The sequence below is a fragment of the Protopterus annectens genome, chromosome 14.part0 (assembly GCF_019279795.1).
Source record: "Protopterus annectens isolate FY-2018-M chromosome 14.part0, PAN1.0, whole genome shotgun sequence".
Classification (NCBI taxonomy): Eukaryota; Metazoa; Chordata; order Ceratodontiformes; family Protopteridae; genus Protopterus; species Protopterus annectens.
In genome coordinates, this window is record NC_056748.1 from 452017589 (window position 1) to 452030653 (window position 13065).

General features: G+C 40.2%; 1 protein-coding gene across 1 annotated transcript in view; it reads left to right on the forward strand.

The window, feature by feature from the left end:
- LOC122789036 (protein phosphatase 1K, mitochondrial-like) overlaps positions 1-13065 on the forward strand; it is a 295109-nt gene that overhangs the window by 233744 nt on the left and 48300 nt on the right. Inside the window, exon 6 of the mRNA XM_044056209.1 lies at positions 6385-6519. Coding sequence (XP_043912144.1) covers positions 6385-6519 — 135 coding nt within the window. The remainder of the gene's footprint in view (positions 1-6384; positions 6520-13065) is intronic.

Sequence of the window (13065 nt, forward strand, 5' to 3'; positions counted from 1 at the left end):
GCAGGACAACCCATATGTAAGGACTGCAGATGCATACCTATCGGACATCTACATTTATGGTAGGTACAAAACTGTACTTTCTTCCTGTTCTGTTGGCATGATTGGTTATTGCTTAAGTTCAAGGATGTGTTGCTTCCTCTGGGAATACCACTTGGGGATGTGGAACTATTTTTTTGTCTTCCCTTCTGCCATTTGCTGCTGGCAGGCCTTTGAGCACCTAAACGGTTAACTTTTATGTTAGACTGGGTCTGTTAGCACTGCTTTATACATCAGTTTGTAGAGAAGCCAGCAAAGTTATAGTTGAATAATTGGAGTCATTTTCCACCCACAATTCCAGAGGAGACCATGAAGTTGTAAGTACTAAACCATATAAAGCTTATAGCAGCATGATAGATTTTGTTTTGAAAACAAAAGGTTGGCAAGCAAAGCTGTGAATGGGGTGATGGGGTTGGCTTCCCTGGGTGGAAGCTGGAGTTTACGAAACAGAAGAAAGTCTGGAAGCAGTAAAACCAGTGAAAATCCAATAAAACCATATAATAAAATAAACACTGTAACCAAGGCAAATCTTCAGAGAACTCCCAAAATTTATTTGATCAGAAGTTAAAAGCTTTTCGCCTAAACAGGCTTCATCAGGCATATGCAGTAAAGTCACACTCACAAAAATGTAGTAAAAACACATAATATAATAATGTTCTAATTAAAAAATTTAATTTAATTATGTAATTTACTCAAAAGGGGGCTTTACAGACACAACTCCATTTGATCCAGGGAGTATACGTGCCCTCAAGTGTAACTTGGGGAGAAATGTTGCTGCAGAATTGGAGATTTTTCCAACTTACCCAAGGTATGCTACCAGCCCTTCAGCCTTCTTTATTGGCTTATCTATGGGACAATTGTCCATCTCTCCTGCTCTTTCTTCTTTTTGCCTGCAAGAAGAAAATTTCACACATGGCTTTGGGTATCGAGCCAGTTCCATCACTGCCTCTAGCTGCTGATGGGAAACTCTGGGTGCTAATTGTCTCTCAGTCCCTCTGGTGTAACCCCTAGGGAAGCCACTTATAAGGCCCATTATTGTGTACAGTGCTCCATTCGGCATGTACCTCGCAAAGCACATTCAGCAGCTGGAGAGACCACAGAGATTCCTCACCAGGAGAATTCAGGACCTCAGAAATCTGCCATACACGGGCTAAAAGCCCTATCCCTCTACTCAGTTTCATACAGACTCCTCAGAGGTGACCTCTGTGTGGCATACAAGGTGATCTGACCCTGCCTTGATGGGACTGCTGCATATCTGCAAGTCAAACTCCACTCGTAACCCGAATGCATGGCCTCAACCTGGTCTGTGATGTCAATAGGACTCAATGGACAGATGTGACACAGATACTCCCCCATCCGTGGAATAGACTCCCTCTCCACGTCAAGTAAAGTATCTCTTTACCCCTTTTTAAGCACAAGCTGGATAACTGGATGGGAAACAGAAAATACATCCCTGGGATTCCACCGGTGTCCCTGAGCAGGGACATCGGGTGCTGACTTGTCTAAACATGGGCTAAACTCTTGGCTAGGCTTTTAAGGGCCTCGGGGCCATTAGCCTAGTAACTTTCTATGATCCTATGATCAGTGGATTTTATGCTTAAGGGCACATGTATCCACTGGCTTGAATGGATTTGTCTTTAAACCCTCTTTTGAGAGACTTACATAATCAAGTTTAATTATTTAATTATTTGATTAGTAGATTATTATATTATGTGTTTTTACTATGTATTTGTGGGCGTTTGATTTTATTTTATATGCCTGATGAAGCCTGTGTAGTCAAAAGTTTTTAACTTGCAATCGATTAAATTTTGGGAGTTCTCTGAATCTTTGCCTTGGTTCCCATATTTCTTTTACTTTGTTATATGGAATTTGCAGTTTAGCCAGACTGTTTGCCACAGTTTAGCAAAGAGCTGTTGTATAGATGCATAGTAGCACTCACTTATTAGACAAAGATGTTTGATAGGTGACTTCCTATTTGTTTGATCACATTTACTGCTATAGCTTTAAGAACACTGAACTGTAGAGTAAGAAAAACATAACCCTTACCTCAGTATAGAACAGTTTTTAATTGACAAGGAGTGGGGGGTGAAATGATGTTTGCTTCATTTTGTCCTTTTATGAGTTAAGGAGGCTGTGTCAAGTTCTTAATGATATCCAGTTTTCCAAATGCAATGATTCCAGGCAAAAATCTGTTAAATGCTTGTTCTTGCAAAGTCGTCTTATTTCATAGCATTAAACAAGAGCTGTATCTCGGCATGACCTGTGAAGAACAGTTCCATACTAGGATTAAGAAATTTGTAAGTCCTGCAGTGTTCCTTAGTATACTTCAGGCCATCAAGTAGTCTAGGCAGCAGAAGTGATCAGTGCTTGCTATTGGGTATGACCAGTGAGAGAACAATCAAGTTAGAAATCATCTTTTAAGTGCTAGAAAGTTGTGGTCTTTGATTTAGCTGATAGGACATGCCAGAAAGGCAGCAGCTGCAGTAATACCCAAAGAGAAGGCTTTGGTTTGGGAGGAGTTTGCTGAGGCCATGTGGTGCAGAAGGTAATGCTGTCACCTCACGGTAACAGGTTCTCCATGGTCTGTCAGCTGGGGTGCCTTCTGTTTGGAGTCTGCATGTTCTTCCTTTGTTTATGTGGGTTTTCTTTGGGTACTCTGGTTTGCTTTCACATTCCAAAGACATGCAGTAAATGGATTAGGTGCTCTAAATTGGTCTTGGGCATGAGTGTATGTGTGTAGTATGGAAGAACAGCTGTGGCAAGGCTAGCCACCTGGCGGTGTGAACATTGGATGTAGGTGATTGTCAAGGACATGACACCTGGAAAAATTGGATTATGGGTGGGAGGAAATGTAGAGAATGGCCTCAGATTCTGGCAATCTGTCTGAAAAGCTGTCTAACTAGTGAGAGGGACATTGCCCATGATGATCTCAGCAAAGGGTTGTCAAAAAATGCACTTGACTGTGTACATTACTTGGAGGTTTAAGGAACACCTTGAAAAACATTTAAACCTGATTGTCATGTACTTTTTGAAGAGTTTGTACCAGAAGTAGCTGGTTGTTTAGGACAATTTTTGTAGATGGTCAGTGTTGAGGCTGTAGGAGTAGATGAGCTCTGTCCAGGGATGCTAACTACATGCAGTGTTAATGGACTGTTGTGATTGAGGGTATGTTCCACAGGGTCTATATTATGATATCGCACATTCAGAAGAGCGAACGACACATAATCGACCCCATGTAAGCAAAAGCTTACAATGTCAAAACAAAAAAAAAATCGCTGTTTTGAAACAAAAAACTGTAAAACATTACATAATGTGGGGGGCTTTGCCCCCCACTCCCCCCCCACTTAAATATACCAACTCCGAGATCGCACTACAGTGCTGAAAAGGCAAAGTAGTGAAAGCGGCCAAACAAATTCTTTCCCTGGGAAAGAATTCGCTGAAAAGCCGCTTCGCTGTTTTGCCTTTTCACGCTATTCAGTTTGATAAAGACGCATTCGACAACCTGCGTCTGTGACAGTGTAATAGGGAGCCTGTTCCTCAGTAACTTACACAATGGTGATGGAAAGGTAACTCTGCAGTAGTCAAGTTTCTGATTCAGGAAAAGCAGTGCTGATTTAGTCTTGGCTGAAGATCAGTAGATCAGCGTTATTCTTGAATTACTATCATTCCTGTAATATCCATACAACAGTACAGTCTACATGTGTTTTTTATATTTAGTGATAAATACTGTAAAAGTACATAATCCCAAGGCCACTTCTCTTTGCCACTTTGTCCCTGTATTTGCAGAGTGAGTCATCTGTGATACTAGCATAAAATAGTAGGCATAGTAGTCATTCAGAGGTGTATGCCAGCTCCCATATTCTCCTTATCGAGGCATGTGGGCAAGTTTGGGAGTACATCTTAGCACAGTGTTATCTTTTCTTCTCTTCAATGTACCAGTAAGCGATCTTCTACATACATTGGACCAGTTAGGTATTGAATGATCCCCAAGTTAGAAGTCTTGGTTCTCTGCTGAAAAGTGTGGATTGCTGTCTGCAGACAAGAAGGCACTAGGAACTGCAAGTGAAACACTTTTTTAGTAATGCTGGGCCTTGTTTACAAGTGAGGACAAGAGAGGATGGAAGAGATTGGTCAGCACAATACTGCAGGCCTGTAGTGGTGAAACAAAGGGCAAAGCTGTCAGTTTACCAACTATTCTATCTTTCATCCATATTTTGTTGTCATGAGCTTTATATGGTGACCAAAAAAAATGATGCAGATACAAACTACATAACTGAAATTCCTTTACAGGGTTGTGGGGCTCTCACTGTCCATGTTTGAGGAGCATTGTAGTCCAGAATCAAACAAGTAAAGCCTCTGTGTTGAGAGGGGTTTGTGATGGCTTGGACATCTAATAAGGATGCTGCCCAAGCAACTTCTGTGGATAGTGTACCAGGTAGTGCCCAGTGGGAGAAGATACCAGGGCAGATCCAGGGCATGCTGAAGAGCTATCACTTAGCTTGCCTGAGATGAACTGGTGACAGTTACCAGGAATTATGCTTGGCTTTCTACTGCCATGATTTTCACCTTGACTAGCAATTCAGAAAAACATGACTAGAAGAACTCCCGAGATCAGCTACAGTAAAATCGGTCACAGAGAGCATACCCATTTAGTACATTTACATTTTTCAGTACCTTTTTTCCCCAGTAACTGGAACTGAATAATTGTTCCCAAAACAAAAAAAATGGCTGCTTTTCTCCAGTAGAAAAAAAAATTGCTATATGTTTCCTTTTAGAGTCCTCCTCAGGTTATCCATGACTGTCCATTTGCAGCAAATGCCATCCTTCAGAAGTAGAAATACATCTAAAGTGAACCTTTTCAGAAGGTCTCTAAAACGTTTGTTAAACAGTTACTTTTTCACCAAGGCTGTTACACCCATCTATTCAGATGATCGTGGTTGGTCCAGTGTCAGTAACATCACCACCATATGCTGGATATCTTGGATTTGAGTCCTAAATGATAACTGATTATTCTTCTCCGATTATGACTGTGCCTAAGCCAAGGACTTTCTCTGTGTTTTGTAATTTGACCAATGTAATGGGTCTTTCTGTCCAAAGAGATGCCTTAGTTTTTCTTCAAATAACTCCAATTTTAATTCTTATGATAAAATCTTTTTTAGTACTTCAGTTTTTTTAATTGTCTTATGGAAGTCTGCCTGGCATGTACCAATTATATTGTTAATTTAATTTTGTCCAAACAACACTTGTGAAAGAAAAATGTGAATATTATTTGCAAATGTACATGAATGTTTTTATAAGCAGTCCTGGAGAGAAAGCTGGTGTCTGTCATGAAACTTTATGGAACAGCAACAAAAAAAAGTCTCACACACAAGGAAAGCACAAGTCTCTGATGTAGTAAACGGAGTGCTTTCATCATTAGAGTTGCTCAGAAAAAGTTTGTTCTAAGGAAGAGTTTGTGTCTTGTTTCCCTTTTAGTGTAGTGTGTGTGTGTGTGTGTGTGTGTGTGTGTGTGTGTGTGTGTGTGTGTGTGTGTGTGTGTTAACAAGGGTCTTTTTGCACACTATGGACTTGTGGTGCTTTGTGATTTTACATTTTTAAAGCCAATTTACCTGATGGAGGGATTAGATTTGCAGAAATGTAAACAGACATCTTAACTACAGTATTTTACAGTCCTCTTGTTTCCTTTAGTGAAGAGACATAGATGAAGTGGCATGTAATTATTGTCAAGAAAAAGTGAAGTATGACAGTGGCGTGTCACTGTTTCATTTGCTCAGATGCTTGTAGCTGCACACCCAACCTAATTTGAGCATGAGAGATTATTGATGAGCGGACAGAATTAAAAGAAAAAGAAGTAAATATCAGAGCTGTAATAAAGAAGTCATGAAGAAAAATGTGAAATGTTTGCAGATAACAGTAAAGCTGCTAATGATAATTTAAAACTTTTACAGTTGACAACAGTAATTGTGGTCTGAATTTCCTGGCTTTAAAGTAAAGGTAAGGTGAAGTAGAGCTGTAGCCCTTTCTTTCCTCATAGGGATTTCTGATAAGGAAATGCTAAAAGAATGGAAATTATTAGGAAGGTACTTCATATAGGTTTATTTTGGTGGGTATCTAGTATACAGTAATTGCAAGAGGGTGAAAAAGAATGCTGTTAATCTTGCCTCTTTCGCATTTTTGTTTAATTGTGAGAAAGTTGTTGTCAGTGGGTATAAAACAAAATTTTCGAGGCTCTGTGCATTGCATATGATGTTACTGTGTAAATGAAATTTGGAGAAGTGTCTCAAGGTTTTGTCTTAATTTTGAAAGCTTTTGTCTCTGTTTTGTTGATTCTTTTGTTTTATTCCCCAGTTGCAGCATACAAAAGATAGCTTTCTACTATTAACCACTGATGGTGTCAGCTGCATCATGGAGTGTCAGGAAATGTGTGACATAGTGAAAAGATGCCAGGATCCTTCAGAGGGAGCTGTACTTGTTACAGATCTTGTAAGTTACTAGTTCTTTATTTCTTAATCCAAGATGTGTTGCATTTTTTTTCAGTAATGTTGTAGATATTTCATAACAGTTGCATTAGTCATAATAAAGTTGTTTTTCTTTATAACAATCACGTGTGACATAGGCAATCCTACATTTATATAAATGAAAACAAACCATATTGACATAATTCTAGTTGCAAACATTATACATCACTTGTAATCTATCCCATCACTGTCATTCAAACGTTACATAGCTCAGTCAAGTCTTGCCTTCTTTCAAACCTCGTTCCCCTCTCGGCATGTATTGTTCCCACAATTCCCATTTTTTTCCCAATGTAATTTGCTCCTACCATTATCTAAAGATCCCAGTTCCAGTTGTTAGCATAACTGTCAACCAGTCAGGGACAAATCTCAACAGAATCAGGGACAAATCCAGAAATAATCAGGGACAATAGGGGACACTTTTAAAATATTAGTTTTATTAACTTGAGACATCGACAGAATAAGAGAATATGAAATAATTTTATATATTTCTGAAGTAAAATAAGTCAATAACTCTACTTATTGTCATTATTTATTAAGTGAAACTCGCCTTCTCTACAAAAGTCATCAGTTTTAGGAGGGATTAATAGGGACATAGCTAAAATTTGACTGAAAATCAGGGACATTTGAGAGGTATGGTTGTTAGATGTGTTACTATATTAACTACTTCTAATAAAGTTGGTTTAGACTTTGATTTCCATTTTCTAATAATTTTGGTTTTGTTTTTTTTTTTTTTTTGTTTGTTTTTTGGCAGCCACTATAATTAGACTCAGCAAGGCCTTACTATGTCTGGACAATTCCAATTCTGTGTCATAGCTCAAAAAATAATTTCCTTAGTTACACCAATTTGCTCACTCAGTAGCTCTGACAGAGCAGTCTGCAGGGAATCTTTAAAGTCTGCCAGCTCACTACACTACCAGATAATATGTTCCCAGTTACCTCTTTCTTCCCCATCACACATCCAACATTTGCTGTCTACTTGAGGAAAAATTCTCTGGAGTCTACTTGGGTATAAAAATGCTATGTAAGCACTTTCAAGCAAAGATGCTAAATCTTCTAGACTTTTTGTTTGCATATTTGGGAGACATGCATATATCCCCCATTGTTTCTTTGTGAAATTATTATCCAATATCTTTCCCAATCCTTTCTAACCTCATATGATTTGATTCTTTGTTATCATGCAGTATTTTGTATGCTGTACTAATTATTCCATTTTTAACAGCAGCTTCTGTTCTAGATTCTGCTAAAAACTCTACCAGTGCTGGTCTTTTGCTTAAGATGTCCCTATTTCTTTCTGTTTGCCTATACTCTGAAATCAGTCCTTGATAGGGAAGGCAATCCCTACCTGCAGTCCAAATAAATTCTTAGCCTTCCTTCCCTGTTTGTATCCCTAACTGCAGTCATCCCTGTCAACAGGATCTCCATTCTGCATATCCATGTTGGCTTAGTAGTTGCATTAGTTTTAAATCTTGCTGTGTATACTTGCCATATTTAGGTGAAGTGGGCACATGTTGCAGCTTGACTAATTCAAGCACTAACTACTACATTCAGCTAGACAGCCAATTCAAATACTAGGATTTTCCAAACATTTCCATTGTGGTTTAGGTTGGTATATTTCCAGCTTTAGCATTAATATGACTGATGCTGTTGGCATCAAGACCACTCAGTAAGAAACTTGTTAGGCTGCTAACTCTGACACCCTGTCTTCCTCATTCCATAATACCATCCCTACAGCATCCTACTTCTCCAGTTCTTGACTTCTTAGGTGACCCCAGATATTTTTGTAGTTTTTGCGTTTGAGGAACTTTCCTGAAAAGTATTTGTAGTATAATAGACTGCAGATTGCTAATCAGGTTGCTAACCTTGTGCTAAAGCAAAGAAACTATTTGTATTACAGCCATTCCTGTTTGAAGTGACTTCTCCAGTGCTGAAGGACTGACTGAGGGCAATTCTTCCAAAGAATTGCCTGGTTTGCAAGGATGTGTGCTTGACTGCATAGTCTTACTTACCTATTGTGTTTCTCATACCTCTCAACTGTCCATATTTTCACAGAATGTACAGATTTGTACCTCTCATTTTGTGGTCTGTTCTTCATAAAATTTTGATTTTTCTGACAATTGGCAAATCCTTGAGGACTGAAGTTAGAAAATGAGAGGTTTGTTTCAGACTGCATATCGTTCAGAAAATTCATGATAATGTAAAACAGAAGAGTTGTGTAAAATCGTACCATAACAGTAGATGTCCTTCTGTTCACTGTTACAGTATTCTAAACAGAAGGGATATCCGGTCCAGGGGACCCCAATGCTTAGTATACCAAAGCCTAATGATCTTGTATGCACTGCATGTCACACTTAATGCTCCCCACACACAACGTAGGGCATAAAAGGGACATTTGGGCAGAGCTACCTAGAACTGAATTGCCCCAGAAGAGAATAATCTCCATAGGACTAAGGAGTCCATTTACATACAGAAGGAAAATGCAGAAGAAAAAGGGAGCCCTCAGCCAGAAAGGGAAAAAAAAGAGGAGGCGGGAGGGAGTGAATATTGCAGCAGTGAATAGAAGGACATGTACTGTTATAAGATTTTAGACAGCTATACTGTGTCCTTCTGTATCACTGTTGCAGCATTCTGAATAGAAGGGTGAGTAAAGCCCAAGAAACAGAATGGGAGGTGGAAGGCTGAGAAGAGCCCTCAACAAAACCATATAAAATGATTCTAGCAAAAAATGCCGTGGCCCTAGAAAATGTATCCAACTTATGCTTAGTAAAGGTATGCAGCCAAGACCAAGTAGCAGCTGCAAGGATGGAATTTGTGTCCAACTCCTTGAAGAAGGCACCAGAAGAAGTAAATAGCCCTACCTGAATGAGCTGTAACAGAAGTAGGCAGAGATTATCCATGAAAAGGAAATGGCCTATGATATCCAGGAGGAGATGATTTACTTAGAAACAGCCAAACCCGATGTCCTGGAATGAAAGGAAACAAAAAGCTGATCAGACTTACACATAGCCTTAGTTTTATCCAAATAGTACCTGAGCTGTCTGTATAAATCCAAGGTATGCAGGACCCTGTCACTAGCAGACTGAGGAGAAGAGAAAAGGAAGGGAATTGTACTGAATGATTAAAGGACAACTCATTTACTGCCTTTGGCATAAAAGGATTATTACGAATGGACACCCTGTCCCTGTGAAAAAACAAAAAAGGAGGAATTGCCATAAGGGTCCGGAGCTCAAAAGCTCTCTGAGCAGAAGAGCCAGGAACAAAACCGTCTTCCATGTACAATGTTGCAAAGTAATAGAACCTGCAGGTTCTAAAGGAGCCAGAGTCATTGGAGCCAGAGTCATTTTTTTCCAAAACAAAATTATGGTCCCAAGGTGGGGGAATTGATTTCCGTGAGACCTAATATGCAGGACACCTTTAACAAATTGTTTGACCTCAAAATGGGAAGCCAGAGAGAATTCAAGGGCAGAGGAGCAGGAATAGCTGACATGTGGTCCTTCACAGAAGAATAGGCCAGGCCAGACTGGAGCAGCTCACACAAATAAGAGAGGACCAGCAGGATCCCTACTGAAGAAATGGTTGTAGTTATGAGCACCAGAAGAAAATCTTTTCCATTTGGAAGTCTAAGATTTTTTGATTGAGGGTTTCCTTGCCTCATGTAAAACTCAAAGGACATCCTCAGAAAAGAGGTGCCTGAAAGGGATCAGAACTCTGTCGCCCACAGTGTCATGCATAAATGAGGATGAATGAGATCTCTTATGTGTGAGAAGATCCAACCGGTGAAGTAACTTGTGGTGATTGCACTGGCCAAATGCATTAAGATGGAGAACCAGTGCTGTCCTGGCCATGATTTTTTGGGAGTCCAGCTGAATCTTCTGCAAGACTCTTGGAAGTAGAAGAAGAGGAGGGAAAGCATAAAGAAACATCCCTGTCCAAGGTAAAGAAAGGGTGTCCATCTTCCATGCCAGATGGCATGAGACTCTGGATCAGAAAAGGGGAAGCTGCCTGTTCAGAGGGGAGGCAAAAAGATTTACTTGAGCAATACCCACCAACAGACAATGTCCAGAAACCCATCTCTGTCTAGCACCCATTCATGAGCCTGTGTTTGGACCTGCTCGGAGAGTCTGCCACTAGATTGTGCTCTGAAGGAAGTGTGCACCTGAACAGTTAACTGATAACTAAGAGCCACCTCCCAAACCTGAAGAGCCATCCTGCAGAGGAGGTAAGATTTTGTGCCTCCCTGTTTGTTGAATTCCCATATTGCTGTAGTGCTGTCTGTGCCCACCTTCAAGGGGCCAGGAGGGAACATGGGGTGAAAATCTTGAAGGGCCAGAATTCGTGCTTTCATCTCTTTGATGTTGATATCGTCTGACTTTTGATGAGGGGGTCAGAGACTCTGAACATTGAGGTGACTAAAAGAAGCCCCCCACCCTGAGGGATCAGAGAAAAGTTCTTGAAGGGTCTGGAGGTTGAAAGGGCCAGCCGGGATTGAGAGCAAACCTTTGAATCCACCCCTCAAAATTCCTTCTTTAGACAGGGAAGGAGGGGTATACTGAAATCCAGAGGGTGACAATGCTGCTGCCAAACTGACTTGGGGTACCACTGAAGCTTCTGCATATGCAGTCTGGCAGGCATGAGCATTGTAAGAGAAGAGGCCATGAATACCAGGACCCGAAGAAACTCCCTGGCTGACATGGCAGACTGAAAGAAGGCTGCTGATGACAAAACTTTTGGAGGTGAAAGAGAGGCCAGAATTGGCACTGTCTGAATACTGCATCCCTCCTACACATGATCCACAGAGGGAGTTAGGACTGACTTTTGGAAGTTGATAAGTGAACCCCAGACTTTGAAGAAGAGAGATGGTGAACTCCAGATCCTATAATAGGCAACTGGGAGAAGGCATCTGAAGCATTAGGCCTTCTAGATAAGGAAATATCTGAATGCCTTGGAGCCTGCAGAAAGTAATCCGAAGAGCTAGGCATTTCATGAATACCATTGGGCAGTAGGGAACGGCAAAGCAGAGCACTGAAAATGAAAGGAAGACACAGAGAAAAGTACAAATTTCTAGAATAGGGTGAATAGGGATATGAAGGTAAACATCTTTCAGATCCAAAAACACCAGAAAAGCCTAGCGTAGTAAAACAGGAAAAAGGATTTGAAGAGTAAACATCCGTAAAGAAGGGACTTTGAGAAAAGTGTTGAACAGGGAGAGTTCCAGAATAGGTCTCCAAGTACTCAACTTTCAAGGAACCTGGAATATCATGGAATAAAAACCCTTTCCCACTTGGGAAGGGGAGACAGGTTGAATAGTTCTTTATTTCACCAGGGACCCTAGAACCTCCAGGAGATGAAGAAGTTGCTCTAGAGGACGTTGAGAAATCCCTGAAAAAGGAGGGTGAGACTTCCATACCATGAAGTAACCCTGACTGATAATAGAAAGAGTCTGAGGTGATGAGACACCAATTTGGAAGGCAAAGGAAAAGCCAAAGGGACTTTGGTCTAAGAGAAGGGGGAGGTGAATTGTCAGAGAAGCACACTTGTCAGATAAAGGAGAATACTGGACCACAGAAATCTGAGAAGCCTTAGCAGAGAGGGCTCGCCTACCACTCTTCCTACCTTTGGAGGTCTGCTGGGGTTGCCTGCGAACAAAAGCATATCTAGAAGCATAATTCCCCTGGAACTTGGGGATAGGAGAGACAAAACTATGATGTGATGATGTCAATCTTCATTCCATACTTGACAGATGGGTTCAGTTTCAGTTGTCATGAAAGGAGATACTGCCAGCACAGCTATCTGGAATTTTATAAATAATTATATGTCATTTGTGAATATCAACATGATTTATATAAGATGCTTGTGTTACAATTGTATTAGAACTGTATGTCTTATGTCAAACTAGGTTTGTACAGACGTGTGTTAAAAAGGTATTTTATAAAGTGCTTGTGCTTAAAATGTAACCACTGTTGGCCTACTGGAAGAGAACAGAAATGTACATGCACTATTGTAACTGTTTACATATATATATTTTAACAGTGGAAACTGGAATACAGAAGGTTAACTTCAGAAAAATAGCTGAAATTAAATTACTTTATGGCTATTCAATAAGATGGCATCTTTCAGTTTTCAGTGCAACAAGAGAGAGTATGTGCTGAGAAGCTTTCTGTATTGTCTTTGGAGTGAACTAATTACTACTTCTGAAAGCATATAGGAATGCATTTGTTTATGACTTCCAGCATTTGCCAAATATCTGAGATCTATGTATTTTCACAGGTAGATGCTAAATACTGCCACGTTTCCAGCATTGGGGGTTTCATCTGGGATAGATTCAGATGACAAGAAATTGTCATTCTACAAGCGATCCTATCCCAGCAGTAATATTTGAGATTAATTTGAGGAGCCTCTTAATGAGACAGGGCATTCTGTATTCTGTCTTGGACATGACAAGATCCATTCACCACATCTGCCTTGCTCTGGTGAAGTAAGTTTATATGGAACAGTATAATTCTCTTAGATGTAG